This window comes from Chiloscyllium plagiosum, chromosome 23, assembly GCF_004010195.1.
Source record: "Chiloscyllium plagiosum isolate BGI_BamShark_2017 chromosome 23, ASM401019v2, whole genome shotgun sequence".
In the NCBI taxonomy this organism is placed as follows: Eukaryota; Metazoa; Chordata; class Chondrichthyes; order Orectolobiformes; family Hemiscylliidae; genus Chiloscyllium; species Chiloscyllium plagiosum.
The window spans coordinates 56,414,680-56,436,628 of record NC_057732.1 but is presented as its reverse complement, the minus strand read 5'-3'; the positions used below and the strand labels follow the sequence as shown (position 1 = coordinate 56,436,628).

At 41.9% G+C, this 21,949-nt stretch overlaps 1 protein-coding gene across 1 annotated transcript in view; it reads right to left on the bottom strand.

The window, feature by feature from the left end:
• LOC122561887 (semaphorin-3E-like) overlaps positions 1 to 21,949 on the bottom strand; it is a 309,586-nt gene that overhangs the window by 6,017 nt on the left and 281,620 nt on the right. Inside the window, exons 15-16 of the mRNA XM_043714219.1 lie at positions 11,765 to 11,832; positions 4,364 to 4,500 (exon numbers count right to left, since the gene is read on the bottom strand). Coding sequence (XP_043570154.1) covers positions 4,364 to 4,500; positions 11,765 to 11,832 — 205 coding nt within the window. The remainder of the gene's footprint in view (positions 1 to 4,363; positions 4,501 to 11,764; positions 11,833 to 21,949) is intronic.

Below are 21,949 nucleotides of genomic sequence, written 5' to 3'. Positions count from 1 at the left end.
GTGGATGGAGTGAGAAATTGACTTTGAGGAATAAATAAACTGTGTTTCATCGGAAAACAGAAAGAAATGGAGTCTGATCTGAAGGTGACTGACAATTTATTAACTGAGATTTTGTGTATTTGTTTGTGTTCAAGATGAATGAAAGTTTGCAGTAGATACATGGTGCTGGGCTATATATTCACTTTAACAATGAATCAACGTGTTTAGTGATGTTATTAACTCAGACTGGAAAAGCTGGTAAAATAATCTTTAGAGAAAAAGCATAGGCTAACATCAACCACATATACCTTCAAGGTGCAAAAACTTCAAAAAGTCAAACATGGCTGACAAGTCAAGTTCAGGATTGTGCGAGATTGGGACAAAAGGCCAAGGAAGTTGCCAGAAGAAGCAATAATTCTGAAGTTTGGGAAGGTTTTTTTGCTCTCTACACAGGAGGAACAAGAAATTGATAAAAGGAAAAAGAATAGAATATAGATGCAATTTGTAAAAAAAAAACATAAAAATGGACTGTAAAGGCTTTGAAAAAGGAAACATTTGGCTAAAGCAAATGTAGGTCAGGAGAAGTTATAATGGGGAATAGAGAAATGGCAAGGGAACTAAATGATTATTTTGTTTATTTTCAGATTGCAGAAATTTCCCAGAACTAGAGAATCTAAGTGGTGTGGGAGAATGGGAAGTTTGGGAAATTAGCATCAGTATGAAGATTGTACTCGAGGAGTTAATGGGGCTGAAATTGGGGTGGCACGATGGCTCAGTGATTAGCACTGCTGCCTCAGAGTACCAGGGATGCAAGTTTGATTCTAAACTTGGGCAACTGTCTGTGTGGAGTTTGCACATTCTCCCTGTGACTGCGTGGGCTTCCTCTCACAGTTCAAAGATGTGTAGTTTAGGTGGATTGGCCATGCTAAATTCCCCATAGTGTCCAGGGATGTGCAGGCTAGGTGGGTTAGGTAGGGATAAGGTAGGTCGGGTGGGATGCTCTTCAGAGGGTCGGTGTAGAATAATGGGCCCAATGGCCTGCTTCTACACTGTAGGAATTTTATGAAATTGATAAATAACCAGGACATGATTAATATCTCATTGATTAAAGAAGCTGGCTAAAGAGAAATTCGATGTTATGGTATTTAGGGTGGCACGGTGGCACAGTGGTTAGCACTGCTGCCTCACAACGCCAGTGACCCAGGTTCAATTCCCACATGAGGCGACTGACTGTGTGGAGTTTGCACATTCTCCCCGGGTCTGCGTGGGTTTCCTCCGGGTACTCTGGCTTCCTCCCACAGTCCAGAAATGTGCAGGTTAGGGTGAATTGGCCATGCTACAATGCCAGTATGTTAGGTGAAGGGGTAAATGTAGGAGAATGGGTCTGGGTGGGTTGCTCTTCGGCGGGTCGGTATGGACCTTTTGGGCCAAAGGGCCTGTTTCCATACTGTAAGTAATCTAATCTTCCAAAACTCTATAGATTGTAGAATGATTTCTAGAGATTATAAGGTAGCAAATGCTTCCCAACTACTTAAGAAGTGAGCAAGAGAGAAATTAGAAACGACAGACCTATTAGCTTTGCTCAAAAAAGTACTAGAATCTAATGTAAAAGATTAGATAAGTAGACAATCTGATTGTGCATTAATTTGAAAACGGTTAATTGTGTTTGATGAACTTGTTGGTTTTTTTTTTAAGATGTTACCAATAAAATAGTTAAAGTAGAGCCAACGAATATAGTATACGTCAGCTGCTCACAATGTACATCAATGATGTGGAAGCGGGGTTCAAAGTAATATTTCCCAATGTGGAGATGATACAAAGCCAAGTGGGAATGTGTGTTGTGAGGAAGGTATGAAATGGTTCAGGAGGATTGGACAGGTGCAGTGAATGGGCAAGAACATGGAAGATGGAACATAATGTGGAAAGATGTTAAGTAATCCATTTTGTTCGGAGAAACAGGTGCACTGAGCATTTCTTAAATGGTAAGAGGTGGAAAATGTAGAATATCAAATATACCTTGAAGTCCTTGTTGATAAGTCACTGAAGGATAAAATGCAAGTACAGCAAGCTATTAGGAAAGCTAATGGAATGTTAGCCTTTATCACAAAAGGATTTGAGTACAGGAGCTTGGTCAGACCGCACCTGGAGTAGTGTGTGCAGTTTTGGTCTCCTTATCTCAGGAATGATATTATCATTATAGAATGAGTACAACAAAAGTTCACCAGACTAGTTCCTGGGATGGTAGGACTGTCCTATGAAGAGACATTACCTAAACTGGACCTGCAGCTAATGGAGTTTCAAAGGATGAGAAATTTGCCAAATGTTTAAAAGGGATGGACAGGGAAAATGCAGGAAGGCTCTTTTTTCCTGGTTATGGAGTTTTGAACAAAATGGCACAATTTAAAAATATAGGAGCTGCTTTATAGGGTTGAAATGAAGTGAATATTTTGTCATCAAAAGGCCGTGAACCTGTGGAATTCTCTATCTCAGAGAGCTGTAGAAGTTCACAGCCTGAGTAAGTTTAAGGTGGAGGTTGATAGATTTTTAGTGACATACAGGGTTATGGGGAGTAATAGGCATTGAACTGTTCAATCAGCCATGATCACATTAAATAGCTGAGTAGGTTTAATGACCTATTCCTGTTCCGATATTCCAATGACTAAAAATGGGCTGTCATCCAGATTAATCTGGTTTTTTCAGAATCACAGAATATTTACAGTATAGAAGGAGGCCGTTCAGCCCAGCATATCTGTGCTGGTGCTTTGAATGAGAATTTCTCTGGATGGTTGGTGACATCAGAAGGCTCATATGAATACAGATAAAGAAATGATTTGAGAAATATTTTCTCCTCACTCAGTTGATCAACCTAGGATTTATGTGTGGAGGCAAAACCAATTGCATGATGTGGAATTTGTTGCTAACATTTGAAAGGGATCAAATTCCTGAGTGAGTGTTCTGATATTTTGACCTAACATGATACCCTGATAGATTCATTACTGGTTACATATTATTCAATAACTCACCATTTGGCTTGGTCTCTGCACAGGTTTGATCAACATTCCATTTGTAATTGTGGCAACAATACAAATTGGCTTCTCTTCACTGCAACAACACTGCAGCTTAAATTCCAAGTTAGTGCCTGATCTGACTCCGCAATGGAACACTGAGATTCTCAGAGAATGATGCTAGCATCACTCAATGTAACCAAGCTTTACATAATTGAAATGAGAAGCTGGCTCTTTTAAGAACATAAGAAACAGAAGCAAGGGTAGGCCATCTGTTCCTTCGAGCCTGCTCCAACATTCAATAAGATCATGGCTGATCTTTTCTTGGCCTCAGCTCCACTTACCCGCGCTCTCAGCATAAACCTAAAATCCTTTACTGTTCAAAAAATTATCTATCTTAGCTTTAAAAGCATTTACTAAGGAAGCCTCAACTGCTTCACTGGGCAGGGAATTCCACAGATTCACAACCCTCTGGGTAAGAAGTTCCTCCTCAAATCAGTCCGAAATCTGCTCTCCCTTTTTGACGCAATGCCCCCTTGTTCTAGTTTCACCTGCCAGTCAAGATAACCTCCCTGTTCCTATCTTATCTATTCCCTTCATAATTTTATGTTTCTATAAGATCCCCCCCCCCCCATTGTTCTAAATTCCAATGAATATAGCCCCAGTCTACTCAACTGTCTTCATAAGCCAACCCCTCAAATCCACAATCAACTTAGTGAGCCTCCTCTGCACCCCCTCCAGTACCAAGATATCCTTTCTCAAGTAAGGAGATCAAAACTTTACACAGTACTGTAGGAGTGGCCTCACCAGTACTCCATACAGCAGCAGCATGACCTCCTTGTTTTTAAACTCTATCCCTCTAGCAATGAAGGACAATATTCCATTTGCCTTCTTAAGTATCAGCTGCACCAGCAAACCAACCTTTTGTGATTTATGCACAAGAACACCCAGGTCCCTCTTCACAGCAGGATTCTGCAATTTTTCATCATTTAAATAATAGTCCATTTTGCTGTTATTCCTACCAAAATAGATGACTTCACATTTATCAACATTGGGCAAAGGTCTGGCAGATGGAGCACACTCACTTGATCAATCTATATCTCTCTGCAGTCTTTCAGTATCCTCTGCATACTTTGCTCTCCCACTCATCTTAGTGTCTTCTGTGAACTTTGACACACTACACTTGGCCCCCAACTCCAAATGATTGATGTATATTGTAAACAATTGTGTGGTCAACCTGTTCATCAACATTACAGATTTTACAATGTGTCAGTGATTTGCCCATTATCGACCACAATAAGATTCAAAATCTCTTCCTCACGTAAGATTTTGTATTCTTAGCATATTAAAAGCTAAGGTTCATTCCACAAATAACTTACCTCATCTTGTTTCATGTTCTTTGCTTCCACAAACCACAACACCTTCGCTTGTGGCGATCTGGGATTACACTCCAGCAAGGTACTGTTTTTCTCAACGCCGTATAATAACCTTTCTCCTGTTTTTGTGAATGTTTCACCTGAGCAAGGGAAGAAAGCAAAAGATTCTTTGTTTATGTAAAAACAAAATGATCAGTTTGTAATATCAAATCATGACTCAGCTTTGGGTTTCACACCAGCAAAAGTATATAATTTCTCCATAAATGTGTTTCAGCTGAAGGTACAGAGTATTCAGATATTCCATGTACGAAGATACATCCTAATGCAGAACTTCAGTTTGTATTAATTATAGCCAACATGACACCTTCTGACCCAAAGATGTGTCTAAACTTGGAACATTAATTTTCTTTCTCCAAGGACACTGTCAGGCCTGCTGAAGATTTCCTGAATTTTTTGATTATATTTTAAACCTCCAAGATCTGCAGTATTTTGCTTTTGAATCTGTTAAAGGTATTAGGTTAAATTTGGGTTTAAACACTGGAAACTCCTCTATGCACCTTAGAAATATTGTCATGGATTTTTAACATTAACCTGAGCTGGTGAGTAGAGTCAGTTTCTTCACACCTGATCCACAAGTTCGTTCCCAGAGTGTTAAGGCATAGGGACATCAAAAATAGGAGTAGGAGTAGGCCAATCAGCCCTTCATGCCTGATCCAGCATTCAATATGATCACGCTGATCATTCAACTCAGCACCCTGTTACTGCTTTCTTCTCATTATCCAGTGATCCCTTTAGACCTCAGAAATACATTTAACCTCTTCTTGAAAAAATTGATGTTTTGGCCTCAACTGCTTTATATGGCAGAGAATTCCACAGGCTCCCCACTTTCTGTGTGAAGACATTTCTCTTAAGCTCAGTTCTTAAAAGTTTACCCTATGTGACCCCTGGTTCTGGATTCCCTAGTCATTTGGAATATTCTTTTTGCTTTTACTCTGTACAGTCCAGTTAGAATTTTATAGGTTTCTATGAGAACACCCTCATCCTTCTGAACCTCAGTGAATATAGTCCTAATTGATCTGGTCTCTCTTCATATGTCAGTCCTGCCATTTCAGGAATCAGTTTGGTAAATCTTCATCACACTCCCTCCATAGACAGAACATCCTTCCTCACATAAGGAGGCCAAAACCGCACACAATACACTAAGTGTCGACTCATCAAGGCCTTGTAGAATTGGAGCAAGACATTTCTGTCCCTGTACTTAATGCCTCTCACTATTAAAAGGGTAACATACCATTTATCTTCTTCACTGCCTGCTGAATCTGTAATACTTACTTTCAGTGACCAGTGTATAGGTCAAGTTGCACCCTGCTCTTCCCCAATCTATCACCACTCAGATAACAATCACCTTCCTGTTTTCACTGCCGAAGTAGATAATATCACTTTTATCCGATTTATACTTCATCTGCCTTGCAATTTTCCCACTCACTCAACTTTCCAAATTGCATTGAAGCATCTCTGCATTTTCTTCACAGTTCACCCTTCCACTCAGCTTTGTGTTGTCTGCAAACCTGGAGACATTATTCAGTTCTTTCTTCTAAATCATGAACATATACAGGTATTGTGAACAGTGGGGTCCAAACACTGATCCCTGTAGTACCCTAGTAGTCACTGCTGGCCATCCAGTAGATTACACATTTATTCCTACTCTTTGTTTCCTGTCTGCCAAACAATGCTCTATCCATGTCAGTACGCAGCCCCCAATCCAATGTGCTTTGATTTAAGATTCAAACCTAGGAGGATTCTTGGAGGTGACCTAAAGATAGTGAATGAATTGGTAGTCTCATTTCATCATCCTGTAGTTTTTGGGAAGGTTCCTGTTGAAAGGAAATTAACAATTCTCCAGGGACACTGTGGGTCTACCCATAGCACATGGACTGCAGCAGTTCGGGGAGGCAGCTCACCAACACCTTCTCTAGGACAATTAAGAATGGGCAATAAATGCTGGCCCAGCCAGCGATGCCCACCTCCCATGAGTGATTAAAATAAATGTAATTCCAGTAATTAAAAAAGGAGGGAGAGGGAAGACCTACTACTCTAATAGCTTGATGTCAGTGGTAGAGAAAATGTGAGAATCAATTAGAAAGGGTGTGATAAGTGAACATTAAGGAAAGAATAAATTTAGAAAGCATCAAATTGGGGGCAGTATATGAGAGTGGAAGGCGAATTGGGTAACCGACAGAATTCAAAACGTAGGAAGAAATGTTCGTAAGTTTGCTCGCTGAGCTGGAAGGTTCATTTTCAGACGTTTCATCATCATACTAGGTAAGATCATCAATGAGAGTTTCCAGTGAAAAGCTGATGGTATGTCTCGCTTTCTATTTGTGTGTTTAGGTTTCCTTGGGTTAGAGATGTCATTTCCTGTGTTGGTGATGGCATTTCCTGTTCCTTTTCTCAGAGGGTGATAGATGGGGTCTAAAATGTTGTGTTTGTTGATAGAGTTTTGGTTGGAATGCAATGCTTCTAGGAATTCTTATGCATGTCTCTGTTTGGCTTTTCCTAGGATGGATATGTTGTCCCAGTCGAAATTGTGCCCTTCCTCATCTGTATATAAAGGTACAGTGAGAGTGGGTCATGTCTTTTTGTGGTTAATTGATGTTCATGTATCCTGGTGGCTAGCTTTCTGCCTGTTTGTCCAATGTAATGTTTGTTACAGTTCTTGCAAAGTATTTCGTAAATGACATTAGTTTTGCTTGTTGTCTGTATAGGGTCCTTCAAGTTCATTAGCTGCTGTTTTAGTGTGTTGGTGGGTTTGTGGGCTACCATGATGCCAAGAGGTCTGAGTAGTCTGGCAGTCATTTCCAAGATGCTTTTGATATAGGAGAGTGTGTCTAGGATTTCTAGGCACATTTTGTCTGCTTATTTGGGTTTGTGTTCATTGGGTACTCGTTCTTTTTGAAGATACTGTATAGGTGATTTTTCTCTGCTCTGCATAGTTCCTCTGTGCTGCAGTGTGTGGCGGCTCATTACTATTATGATCTTGAAGGTTTCCTCTAATTTGTTTTGTTTAGTGATGACAAAGACGTCATCCACGTAGCAGACTAAAAGTGTGGATCGGTTGGCAGAGCTGTTTGTTCAAGTCTCTGCATTACTGCCTCTGCTAAGAACCCTGATATCAGAGATCCCATGGGTATTCTGAAAGTTTGTCTGTAAGTTTTGTTGTTGAAGGTGAAGTGGGTGATAAGGCATAGGTCCACTAGCTTGATGATGTTGTCCCTACTGATGAAGTCAGTGGTGGTTGGTGTATGTGTCTTTGGGTTTTCTAATAGTGTAGTCAGTGTTTCCTTGGCTGATATTGATGGATGTGAACAGGGCTGTTACGAAATGACTGCCAGACTACTCAGACCTCTTGGCATCATGGTAACCCACAAACCCACCAACACACTAAAACAGCAACTAATGAAATTAAAGGATACTGTACAAACAACAAATAAGACAAATGTCATTATCAAAATACATTGCAACAACTGTAACAAACACTACATTGGACAAACAGGCAGAAAACTAGCCACCAGGATACATGAGCATCAACTAGCCACAAAAAAAATGACTCACGATCATTAGTATCTTTACATATGGATGAGGAAGGACATCATTTCGACTGGGACAACAAATACATCCTAGGACAAGCCAAAGAGAGGCATGCACAAGAATTCTGAGAAACATGGCATTCCAACTGGAACTCTATCAACAAACACATCAATTTGCACCCCATCTCCCACTATCTGAGAAAAGGAAATGCCATAACCATCACCAACACAAGAAACCTAAACACAAATAGAAAGCAGGACAGAACGCCAGCACTTCACCGGAGGCTCACTGACTATGTTACCGAGCATGGTGACGAAACGTTAGAAAATGAACATTCCAGCTCAGTGAGCAAACTTATATCCAGAATCACAATCTGAGCTACAAATCCTCTCAAAACTCATTGGAATAAATGGTTAATTCTCAGAGATCAAACATTAAGTGTGGACAGGTTAGAAGATCGGACAGAATAAAAATATAGCACAGAATGACTAAAGAAGTGAAGGAAAAATAGAATATGAGGCAAAGCTAGGTAGAAATATAAAAACAGATAGGAAGAGTTACAGCATGGAAACAGACATAGAACATAGAAAAATACAGCGCAGTACAGGCCCTTTGGCCCTCGATGTTGCGTCGATCCAAGCCCACCTAACCTACACTAGCCCACTATCCTCCATATGCCTATCCAATGCCCGTTTAAATGCCCATAAAGAGGGAGAGTCCACCACTGCTACTGGCAGGGCATTCCATGAACTCACGACTCGCTGAGTAAAGAATCTACCCCTAACATCTGTCCTATACCTACCACCCCTTATTCCTCTACCAATAAAAGCCAGTACGCCATATGCCTTCCTCACCGCACTATTTACCTGGGTGGCAACTTTCAGAGATCTGTGTACATGGACACCAAGATCCCTCTGCTCATCCACACTACCAAGTATCCGACCATTAGCCCAGTACCCCATCTTTTTGTTATTCTTCCCAAAGTGAATCACCTCACACTTAGCTACATTGTATTCCATTTGCCACCTTTCTGCCCAGCTCTGCAGCTTCTCTATATCCTGCTGTAACCTGCCACATCCTTCCTCACTGTCAACAACTCCTCCGACTTTCGTGTCATTCGCAAACTTGCTCACCCAACCTTCTAACCCCTCTTCCATGTCATTTATAAAAATGACAAACAGCAATGGTCCCAAAACAGATCCTTGCGGAACACCGCTAGTGACGGCACTCCATGAAGAAACTTTGCCATCAACTACTACCCTCTGTCTTCTTCCATCCAGCCAATTCCTAATCCAAACCTCCAACTCACCCTCAATGCCATATCTCCGTATTTTCTGCAGTAGCCTACCATGGGGAACCTTATCAAACGCCTTACTAAAGTCCGCTTTCCCCTCATCAACCTCCTTCGTCACCTTTTCAAAGAATTCAATAAGGTTTGTGAGGCACGACTTGCCCTTCACAAAACCATGCTGACTATCCTTGATCACATTATTCCTATCCAGGTGTTCATAAATCCTATCCCTTACAATTCTCTCTTAAGATTTTGCCCACAACAGAAGTGAGACTCACCGGCCTATAGTTACTAGGGTTATCCCTTCTCCCCTTCTTGAACAAGGGAACCACATTTGCTATCCTCCAGTCTTCTGGCACTACTCCTGTAGACAATGAGGACATAAAAATCAAGGCCAATGGCTCTGCAATCTCTTCCCTTGCTTCCCAGAGAATCCTAGGATAAATGCCATCAGGCCCAGGGGACTTATCTATTTTCACCCTTTGCAGAATTTCCAACACCTCTTCTCTACATACCTCAAAGCCATCCATTCTACTTAATTGTGACTCAGTATTCACATTGACAATAATGTCCTGTTCCTGATTGAATACTGACGAAAAGTATTCATTCAGTGTCTCCCCAATCTCTTCTGCCTCCACACGCAACTTCCCACTACTATCCTTGACTGGATCTATTCCTACCCTAGTCATTCTTTTATTCCTGTCATACCTATAGAAAGCCTTAGGGTTTTCCCTAATCCTACCAACTAAGGACTTTTCATGTCCCCTCCTTGCTGCTCTTAGCTCTCTCTTCAGGTCCTTCCTGGCTACCTTATAACTCTCAATCGCCCCAATTGAACCTTCACGCCTCATCTTTACATAGGCCGCCCTCTTCCCTTTAACAAGGGATTCCAATTCCTTATTAAACCATGGCTCCCTCACACGACCCTTTCCTCCCTGCCTGACAGGTACATACTTATCAAGGACACTCAATAGTTGCTCCTTGAACAAGCTCCACATATCAATTGCGCCCTTCCTTGAAGCCTACTTTTCCAAGCCACGCATCCTAAGTTGTGCCTCACCGCATCATAATTTCCCTGCCCCCAGCTATAACTCTTGCCCTGCAATGCACACTTCTCCCTCTCCATCACTAGAGTAAAAGTCACCGAACTGTCCCCAAAGTGCTCACCTACCTCCAATTCTAACACCTGGCCTGGTTCGTTACCCAAACCCATGGAGAAGTTGGACCTTTTAGTCCAACTCCTCCATGCCAACCAGATTTCCTAAATTAATCTGATAGCATTTGCCAGTACCTGGTCCATATCCCTCTAAACCCTTCCCATTAGTATACCCATCCAGATGCCTTTTAAATACTGTAATTGTACCAGCCTCCACCACTTCCTCTGGCAGCTCATTCTATACACACACCATCCTCTGTGCGAAAACATTGCCTCTTAAGAACTTTTAAAATGTTTCCCCTCTCAACTTAAACCTATGCCCTCGAGTTTTGGACGACCTTACCTCAGGGAAAAGACCTTGGCTATTCACTCTAGCCATGCTCCTCACAATTTTATAAATCTCTATAAGGTCACTCCTCAAACTCTGATGCTCCCAGGTAAATAGCCCCAGCCTATTCAGCCTCTCCTGATAGCTCAAAGTCTCTAGCTATTTGGATACAGAACTGGCTCAAAGGTAGGAGACAGAGGATAGTGGTAGAGAGTTGCTTTTCAGACTGGAGGCCTTTTCAGACAGTGGTGTGCCACAAGGATTATTGCTGGGTCCACTGCTTTTCATCATTTATATAGATGTTTTGGATTTGAACATGGGTGACATGGTTAGTAAGTTTGCAGATGACACCAAAATTGGAGGTGTAGTGGACAGTGAAGAAAGTTAACTTAGAGTACAACAGGACCCTTGATCAATTGGGCTGGTGAGCCGAGGAGTGGCAGATGGAGTTTTATTTAGATCAGTGTGAGGTGCTGCATTTTGGAAAGACAAATCAGGGAAGGACTTATTCATTTAATGGTAAGGTTCTGGGAGTGTTGCTGACCAAAGAGTCCTTGGAGTGCAGGTTCATAGTTCCTTGAAAGTGGAGTTGCAGGTAGATAGGATAATGAAGGCGGCATTTGGTGACCCGACCCATCCCTCACTGCCAACACTTACTTTCCTAACTGCATGTTGGTCCTCCAATCACAGGCTGTTTCTCTCCTGAGTTTGCTGGGAATCAGCTCATTTTAAACTGTGATTGGAAGAGTAGCCCCTCAGTAATTCTGCTCAGGGGCTCATTATTTCTAAATACTTCGATAAAATCCCCACAGTATGGAAACAGGTCATTTGGCCCTACAAATCCATATCAACTTTCCTAACAGCATCCCACCTAGAATCACCCCGCTACACTATCCTATCCCTGCAACCCCCCACAGCTAATCTGCCTTAGCTACACATTCCTGGACACTATGGGTAATTTAGCATGGCCAATGTTGAGGGGGAGTTTGCCCACCATGCCTCCCCCACCGTGTACTTTCAGTCTCATTGATAGTCACATACCATTCGGCTCTTGGTCTAGGCACTGCTGGATGGCATCACCATGTCGAATATCTTGCCTACGGTAACGCCTGCCAGAGAGGGTTAGATAAACCAGTTTAAAATTCAAGAATACACAATTCTCTGATAATATCTGCATTAACAATACTAAATTACATTACAGTGTGGAAACAGGCCCTTTCGGCCCAACAAGTCCACACTGACCCGCCGAAGCACAACCCACCCATACCCCTACATTTACCCCTTACCTAACACTACGGGCAATTTAGCATGGCCAATTCACCTGGCCTGCACATCTTTGGACTGTGGGAGGAAACCGTAGCACCCGGAGGAAACCCACGCAGACACGGGGAGAACGTGCAAACTCCACACAGTCAGTCGCCTGAGGCGGGAATTGAACCTGGGTCTCTGGCGCTGTGAGGCAGCAGTGCTAACCACTGTGCCACCGTGCCACCCATATCTTCCATAGACTTTCTCACAAAGAGGATTCTTGACTCTTTACCAATTTTTTTTGTGCTTTCATGAGTTCTCTCTTCTGGTGGAGGGGAAGCATTAATATTCAACAATTTGCTTTTATTTCAGATCATGTGAAGAATAAAGGTTCCACATTTCTGTCAAGTTTATCAACTGGCAGTCCAAAACTGAATATATACGTTGTAAGTTTGAATTGGGCAAATAACAAATCTAAGGTGATTGAATTCAATAGACAATGATTCAAATCTGATAATGTCATGACACCATGAAAAAAAATTGGCAAAGAAATTGTATAAATGGCATTAACTTGACATGGATTTGTACCAGCATTTGAAAATACTCAGTTAAATCCTAGATGATGGAATCCGAACATGCAGCTCATGTTAACATTCCTGTCTATCAATATTTCAGTTACTTCTTCAACTGGAGACACAGAAGGGATCAATGCACCTTGTGTGTATTATTAACCTCAGTAATGAGGGAAGTGTTGAGTTTGTATGCATTTCTCTCTCTCCCTTGGATGAGGTTTTTAGCTTAATCACATGATCCATTATGGATATTTAATGCCATCCCTCGTTGCTGTTCACAACTCATTGTTTCAAACACTTTTCTTCAAGCTTTGGAGATGCCGGTGTTAGATTGGGGTGTACAAAGTTAAATCTGCTATAAATTCTGAGTCTTATGATCTTATAGTCCACAACCACCTGATGAAGGAGCAGTGCTCCGAAAGCTAATGCTTCCAAATAAACCATTTGGACTATAACCTGGTGTTGTGTGATTTTTAATTTTCTTCAAGCAATTAAGAAACCCCTTCTGTGACCGAGAACTGAAAGGTGGGTAGGGGCGGGCTGCCTTAGAGTGGTCGGAAGGTGGGAGGGGCAGGGGCTCGCTGGGTCTGTATTGTCTGCACTTTTGTATGTAACAGGATTGTCTAATGTACAAATGTCATTGTTGATGTCTCTTTTTATTTTTATATGTGAAACTGGGATTTGAGGTTTGTCCTCCTGTCCCTGTGAACTGGTTGAACGGTAGTGTTTGGGGTCTGGCTTTGCCGCTCCTCTCCCTTGTAAAATTGCTGTCTCTTGTGTACAGCTGTAAATGTGTTTTGTAAACTGTTTTGTAATTTGTTTAATAAAAAAAACAGGAAGAAAAAAAGAAACCCCTTCTGATAATAGTATCTGGACTGTGCCTCATTAATAGTTTCTGGCAAATAATTACACATTGTACTGACCCTCTTCGTAAGAATTTATTTTCAAGCTTCAGTTGAGTCCTCCCTGTGATTATTTTAAATGTCTGTCCCTTTATTAATATAATTGAAAACAACCCGTCTCTATTCACCCGTACAATGATTGTAATGAGGTCAGCCAAGTGGACCTCAGAATAAGAGTTCCCTGATTAATCTGGTCCAATCAGGGAGCCCTGGCTGGCAGATAATAACAGGAGTGTCAGAGATTCTGTTCATTCTGCGAGCTGGCACTGAGGGAACTGGATCAGTGTCGAGGTATCTCCACATGTAAGTAATGGGTGACCAGTTGACTTGATACCAGCCTCAATGGAGTTATTTCAACCTCATCACCAACCCTTGGAATCCTGAAGCTGCCACCCAGTAATTTCTCTTCCAGTGAAGCCTCGGACCTCTGAGGTTTAACCTTGTAATGACAAAATGTTTTCCTGAAACCACTAATAAATCTACACTCTATTTTCTTCCATTACTCTATTAGTCTTCCTTTATCTTGATGTCAAAAGTCATATGGAACACTCACTCAGAACATTCTATTTTATAGTCATACAGCACAGAAACTGAATTGTCGGTCCAACTAGTTCACATTGACCATACTCCCTAATAAAACTAATCGCGCCGGCCTGTGCTTGACCCATATCCCTACAAACATTTCCTATTCATGTACATATCCAAATGTTCTTTACATGTTGCGACTGTACCTGCACCTATCACTTCCTCTGGAAGTTAATTCCAGACACAAGCCACGCACGGTGTGTAAAAAAGTTCCCCCTCAGGTCCTTTTTAAAAACTTTCTCCTCTCACCTTGAATTCCTCCTTAGGGAAAAGATCTTTGCTATTCACGTTATGTAATCCCTCAGGGATTTATAAACCTCTATCATGTCATCTCTCAATCTCCTATGGTCGAGTGAAAAAGTTCCCAGCTTATTTTGAGAACATAAACGCTCCATTCCTGGCAACAGCTGCTGAAAATGTGTTGCTGGAAAAGCGCAGCAGGTCAGGCAGCATCCAGGGAACAGGAGAATCGTTGTTTCGGGCATAAGCCCTTCTTCCTGACCTGCTGCGCTTTTCCAGCAACACATTTTCAGCTCTGATCTCCAGCATCTGCAGACCTCACTTTTTCCTCAAACATTCCTGGCAACATCCTAGTAATATTTTTCTGAACCTTCTCCAGTATAATAATGTCCTTCCTATAGCAGGACGACCAGAACTGTACACAATATTCCAGAAGAGGCCTCACCAGCATCGTTTACAACCTCAACATGATGTCCCAACTCCTATACTCAAAGGTCTGAGCAATGAAGGCAAGCTTGCTAAACACCTTCTTAACAACCTGTGTATGGCACAAATTTAAAATAATTATGTGCCTGAACCTCTTTGTTCTACAACACTAACCAAGGCCTACCATAATTGTTTTACCAAAATGCAATACTTCACATTTATCCAAATTAAACTCCATCAGGCACTCGTTAGCCTAGTGACCCAAGTGATCAAGATATCCTTGTCATCCGACATGATCTTCTTCACTGTCCACTCTACCATGAATTTTGGTTCATTTATAAACCTGTTAACCAGACCTCCTATATTTTCATCCAAATTATTTCCATAAAATGACAAACAAAAAAGTGGACCCAGCAATGATCCCTGTGGAACACTGCTGGTCACAAGCATCCAGTCCAAAAAATAACCTGCCAACACCACCACTCTTTCTCCTGCCATTTAGCCAATTTTGTATCCAATTGGCAACATCTCTCTGAATCTCATGTGATCTAACTTTATTAATTAGTCCAACATAGGAACCTTGTCAAAGGCTTTACTAAAGTTCAAATAAACAACATCTACAACTCCACTCTCAAAAAACTCAGATTTGAATGATGTGATTTCCTTCACACAAAGCCATGCTGACGATCCCTAATCATTTCTCACTTCACCAAATGCATGTAAATCCTGTCTTTCAGAATCACCTTGAAGAACTTACTTACTACTGATATTAGACTCACACATCAGTAGTTCCCACACTTCCCCTCACCGACCTTCTTAAGTAAAGGCATGACGTGGAGGTGCCGGTGTTGGACTGGGGTAGACAAGGTTAGAAGTCACACGACACCAGGTTACAGTCCAACAGGTTAATTTGAAATCCCAAGCTTTCGGAGCGATGCTCCTTTATCAGGTGAAGTGAAGAGAAGCACACAGGTATAGAATTTATAAGCAGAGAAATCAAAAGATGATACAAATGGTGTAATTGGAGTGTCGACATGCTGAATAATGAGTCTCTGCAGGTGATCAAAGTGTCAGACCATGTGAGTAAAGCGTTAACAGCTGAACTGAGAATGGGGTGTTGGAAAAGCACAGCAGGTCAGGCAACATACAAGGAGCAGGAGAATCGATGTTTCGGGCAAATGCATTTCCCAAATAAACTATTCCCCTGCTCCTCGGATGCTGCCTGAACTGCTGTGCTTTTCCAGTAGCACACTCTTGACTCTGATCTCCAGCATCTGCAGTCCTCACTTTCTCCCTATCAACAGCTGAACAGCAAGTGAAGGGATGACGTATAATCCAATTAACTGAGGCAGAGATAATTACAAAAAATTAAAAATAAGATAGACAATAGACAATAGGTGCAGGAGTAGGCCATTCTGAACTTCGAGCCTGCACCACCATTCATTACGATCATGGCTGATCATCCTTAATCAGTATCCTGTTCCTGCCTTATCTCCATAACCCTTGATTCCACTATCTTTGAGCTCTATCCAACTCTTTCTTAAATGAATCCAGAGACTGGGCCTCCACTGCCTTCTGGGGCAGAGCATTCCACACAGCCACCACTCTCTGGGTGAAGAAGTTTCTCCTCATCTCTGTCCTAAATGGCCTACCCCTTATTTTTAAGCTGTGTCCTCTGGTTTGGGACTCACCCATCAGCGGAAACATGCTTCCTGCCTCCAGAGTGTCCAATCCTTTAATAATCTTATACGTCTCAATCAGATCCTCTCTCAGTCTTCTAAACTCAAGGGTATACAAGCCCTGTCGCTCCAATCTTTCAACATAAGGTAGTCCTGCCATTCCAAGAATTGACCTCATGAACCTACGCTGCACTCCCTCAATAGCCAGAATGTCTTTCCTCAAATTTGGAGACCAGAACTGCACACAATATTCCAGGTGCGGTCTCAGCAGGGCCCTGTATAGCTGCAGAAGAACCTCTTTGCTTCTATACTCAATCCCTCTTGTTATGAAGGCCAGCATGCTGTCAGCTTTCTTCACTACCTGCTGTACCTGCATGCTTACCTTCATTGACTGGTGTACAAGAACACCCAGATCTCTTTGTACTGCCCCTTTACCTAACTTGACTCCATTTAGGTAGTAATCTGCCTTCCTGTTCTTGCCACCAAAGTGGATAACCATACATTTATCCACATTAAACTGCATCTGCCATGTATCTGTCCACTCACCTAACCCGTCCAGGTCACCCTGTAATCTCTTAACATCCTCTTCACATTTCACCCTGCCACCCAGCTATGTATCATCAGCAAATTTGCTAATGTTACTATTAATACCATCTTCTATATCATTATATATTGTAAAAAAGCTGCGGTGCCAGCACTGATCCCTGCGGTACCCCACTGGTTACTGCCTGCCATTCCGAAATGGAGCCGTTTATCACTACTCTCTGTTTCCTATCAGCCAACCAATTTTCAATCCAAGTCAGTACTTTGCCCCCAATACCATGCACCCTAATATTGCTCACTAACCTCCTATGTGGGACTTTATCACAGGCTTTCTGAAAGTCCAGGTACACTACATCCACTGGATCTCCCTTGTCCATCTTCAGAGTTACATCCTCAAAAAACTCCAGAAGGTTAGTCAAGCATGATTTCCCAGGAACCCCTGGGAAAGATATAAATAGAAAGCAGGAGACAACAGCTTCGCTTCACTTGGAGGTCGCCACTGATGTTGTCACTCAGCCAGGTAATGAAACATCTGGATATCAAACCTACAGCTCAGCGAGCAAACCTACACCCTAAACCTCAACCTGAGCTACAACCTGAGGTATGTATGACTGCAGTGGACGGTAGGACAGGATCAATGAGACTGGTGTCAGACTTGGCAATGTCAAGCTGCAGGAAGGTGCATCGTCCATGGTTTAATTTCCAACCATGCAAGTTGAGAACACAAATCAGGCAAAGATTCCTGCAGCTTAATGTTCATAGGAATCCTTCCAGCTCCTGGTTTTGCCAGTCTCCTGGCTGGCCCTTGGGTAAATTAGAAGGTGAAGGAACTTCACTCCTTTCTTCAATCTGTTCTGTTCCCAGTATTTCGCTCTCTCTTCATCAGAGTCTGTTTTCAGTCCTACTGCTTTCTTTCACTAACTTTGTTGTCTGGGCTTGGACTATCAAGTCCTTTCCTGGATGGTCTCTACCTTTCACAGGTTTTGCATATTCAGAATAAAATACGAAACAAATCACTAAGTTTTACCATCATGGCTTAGGACGCACTAAGAGGAACTCCTCTGCACCTTCTGTTTATTTCCTGAGTTTTCTCGTTTTGTGCCATTTTTCCCCTCTTGGTGTTCTCTCCTGAGGTAGAGTGGGTTGGAGGCTTCTGAGTGGAACGGGATTGGACCTGAGGCTGGAGGCCTGTGTGGAGTGGGTATGGCCCGGGGGCTGGAGGCCTGTGCGGAGTGGGAAATGCCCGGGGGCTGGACGCCTGTGTGGAGTGGGTATGGCCGGGGGCTGGAAGCCTGTGTGGAGTGGGTATGGCCCGGGGGCTGGAGGCCTATGCGGAGTGGGAAATGCCCGGGGGCTGGAGCCCGTGCAGAGTGGGGACGGCCCGGGGCCTGCAGGCCTTGTGGAGTGGGTATGGCCTGGGGGCTGGAGGCTTGTATGGAGTGGATAACTGCTGGACTGCGGACTGGTGCAGACGGTCAATGTTGTGCGAGCCCCGGCAGATCACAAGTGGAAGCTGTTCGTACTGATCTACTGGGAGACTGTAATGCTTATCTTTTTGACTTTATTTTCATTTTTCAAACTTATACAATGAACAACAGTAAGCAATATAACTTGTTTTCCTTTCTTTTTCCCTTTATCTTTGTATTTTGTTGCTACTTGGACCTTAGATGGCACCGTGTGGGGTGACATTGTAACATTTTCAGTGTACTTCTGTACTCGAGTACATGTGACAATCAAGAATATTCTCATTCTAATTCAGTGATTATCTACAGATGATTACATTTCCATTACTCCAGCATTTGCAAGTTCTACTATTAGGAGAAAGTGAGGTCTGCAGATACTGGAGATCAGAGCTGAAAATGTGTTGCTGGAAAAGCGCAGCAGGTCAGGCAGCATCCAGGGAACAGGAGAATCGACATTTCGGGCATAAGCCCTTCTTCTACTATTAGCAAATTGCCAGAAAATTGTCCCACAGGATCATTCCCACCAAACTGATCTTTTCAAATCTGCTCGGTCAGTACTCCCTGCTCAGAGCCGATATTCCTCAGATTCTGCATAGTTCCTTCTTCTCAGTTTGAATCTTCACAGTCCAGAAGACTTTTCTAGAAACAACAAAACACACCCCATAGCCTCTGAAAATCTCCCCCTTGATCTTTAACCTTACCTCCCTACTTATTCAAATCTTTCTCTAGATCTGATACTTCCCTATCCCACCTCCTGGTTTGTGAACTGGTATGCATTCAAGATTAGAATCATTACAAGATCTGGAGGAAATGAGAAATGTTCACTGATATTGCTGAAAAACAGTTGTAAATATGTTCTGCTTCCTAGCCGTAGTTTTAGTTGAGAACTCTAAGAAGTTACTTACCGAAAACAAATCAAGGCGGAACACATAAGAACATGAGATAGGAACAAGCCAAGACCATTTGGCCCATCAATACTTTTCTGCCATTCATTACAAATTATGGCTGACTTTAATCTCCTCCCTATTTCTCATACCCTTTAACTCACGTAAAGACCAAAGATCTGTCTGTCTATTGTATGAAGATGTAGGTGTATACTGAACCTTTGAGAGAGAGAGAGGAAGCTGGCAAGGACAGACTGAAAGCACAAAGTATGTGAAGAATTTAAAAATGTAACATTTGGTTGAAACAAATTGCTGGACTTGTGTTGCCATGGAATATAAACAAATTCAAATTCGGCCAATCAGTTTAAATTATGTCCTGGATACCAAAAGCATATTGAATTTGAATTTTACTGTTTGGGATGGGATCAAACAAATGAAATGATCCAATGTTTTGGGGTATAAACCTGGACATTCTGAACACTTAGGGGGAGTACAGGCTGCTAGCCTGCTCGCTCTCTGAATGGTACCTGTCCATAAGTTGTGCAGCAGAAGACCGAAGTAAAGATCCCAGGAAAATACCGAGGAAAATCTACAAAAGAGAATCAACAGCTGGCTGGTTTTTTGAAACGTGATTATTTTTTGTGAATCTTAAATTGGAGTTTTTTTTTAAAATCGGACCAGTATTGTGTAGTGGGAAGTAAAAAATATAGGTTTAAGAGAAAGGACTTATTTATAATTGTTTTAATGATTTCTTTTGGATTTAAAGAATAAAATTGTTAATTTTTACTTTAAATAGTGAGATCTGGGATAATTCTTTGCCTCTGTAAATTTAACAGATTACAGCATGAGGTGAGCTTCTCTGTATGTCGGGTTTAAATTAGCAGAGGGGTTTACCCACTATCTGAACCTTAACTGTATTCAACAAGGGAGTATCCACAAACCACTTGATGAGAGAATTTCAAATATTCATGACACTTTTTGCAATTTCACCTCATCACAATCCGAATTGACCAGACCCTTACCCCCAGACTGTGCCCCCGTGTTTGTTTCTCCCTTCAGGGAATCTCAATCTCTTAGCCTCAACATTGTTGAAACCCTTAACAATCCTGTATGGTTAATGACATGAGATAATTGTGATGAAGGCTTATAATATTTTATTATAATTCAGGAACTGGGGATCCAAAGTAGAAGTAAATCAGTCTTTGGTTTTAATTTCTGTGAAAAGCATTTCTTTTTAAGGTCAAAATTGCATTTATTTTTAGCATTGGGTTAAAGAATCATAGTTCCAAGAAGACATGTGACTTAAAGTTAAACACGAACATAAAAAAATAGAAACAGGAATAGTCCATTCAGTCCCTCGAGTCTGCTCTGCTGTTCAATTAGATCACAGCTGATCTGTTTAAGTTCCAAACCACACATTCCATATAACCCCGATAACCTAACGAACAATGATGACCCTGCTTCCACTGCCTTCCTAGTTGGACAGTTCCAAGGTCAAAATCTCTTCGCTGGGTGGGGGAGTCCAGAAGTAGAGGGCATAGGTTTAGGGTGAGAGGGGAAAGATATAAAAGAGATGTAAGGGGCAACTTTTTCACGCAGAGGGTGGTACGTGTATGGAATGAGCTGCCAGAGGATGTGGTGGAGGCTGGTACAATTGCAACATTTAAGAGACATTTGGATGGGTATATGAATAGGAAGGGTTTGGAGGGATATGGGCCGGGTGCTGGCAGATGGGACTAGATTGGGTTGGGATATCTAGTTGTTATAGACGAGTTGGACTGAAGGGTCTGTTTCCGAGCTGTACATCTCTATGATTCTATGACTCTATATGATTCTCTGAGTGGCAAAGTTTATCTGTCAGCTCAGTCCGAAATGTGCACTGACTCCTAGCTTTAAAACAGTCTTCACATCTAGACAAGAGTTTCCTTTGTCATAGATTCATAAAAACTAGGCCATTGAGCCACCTCCACCATTCAATATGATCATGACTACTCTTCTGCCTGAATGGTATAGTCTCACATTTTCCCTAGATGCCTTTAAAATAATTTTCTTGAATAAATTCAGTGGCTTGGCCTCCACAGCCTTCTGTGATTCACTACCCTCTGCATGTGGAAATATTTCCTCATCTCAGGTCTACAGGGCAACCTCAATTATCCAAACAACACGGGCAGGAAGTATTTTGTTCGTATAATTGAATATTCGGATAATAGAGTTTACACAATCACCGGGACCTTGAGATCTTGTTTGGATAATCCGACATTCGGATAAACAAGGTTGCACTGTAAATGGTCAACTCCATATCCAAAGTTAAAAATCACACAACACCAAGTTGTAGTCCAACAGGTTTAATTGGAAGCACACTAGCTTTCGGAGCAACGCTCCTTCATCAGGTGATTGTGGAGGGCTCGATCATAACACAGAATTTATAGCAAAAATTTGCAGTGTGATATAACTGAAATTATACATTGAAAAATTGATTGTCTGTTAAGCCTTTCATCTGTTAGAATACTGTGATAGTTTCACTTCTTTCATGTGTAAATCACAAAACTCTTTTTTTTTAAAAAGTTGCATTCTTGGGTTAGCTGTTAACAATGGTGATAGCAAGACAATATGTTAAAGGTGTTAGCCCCCTGTGTTCTCTGTCTATGACCTGATGTTTAGATTGATTCCAATCTAAAAAGTGA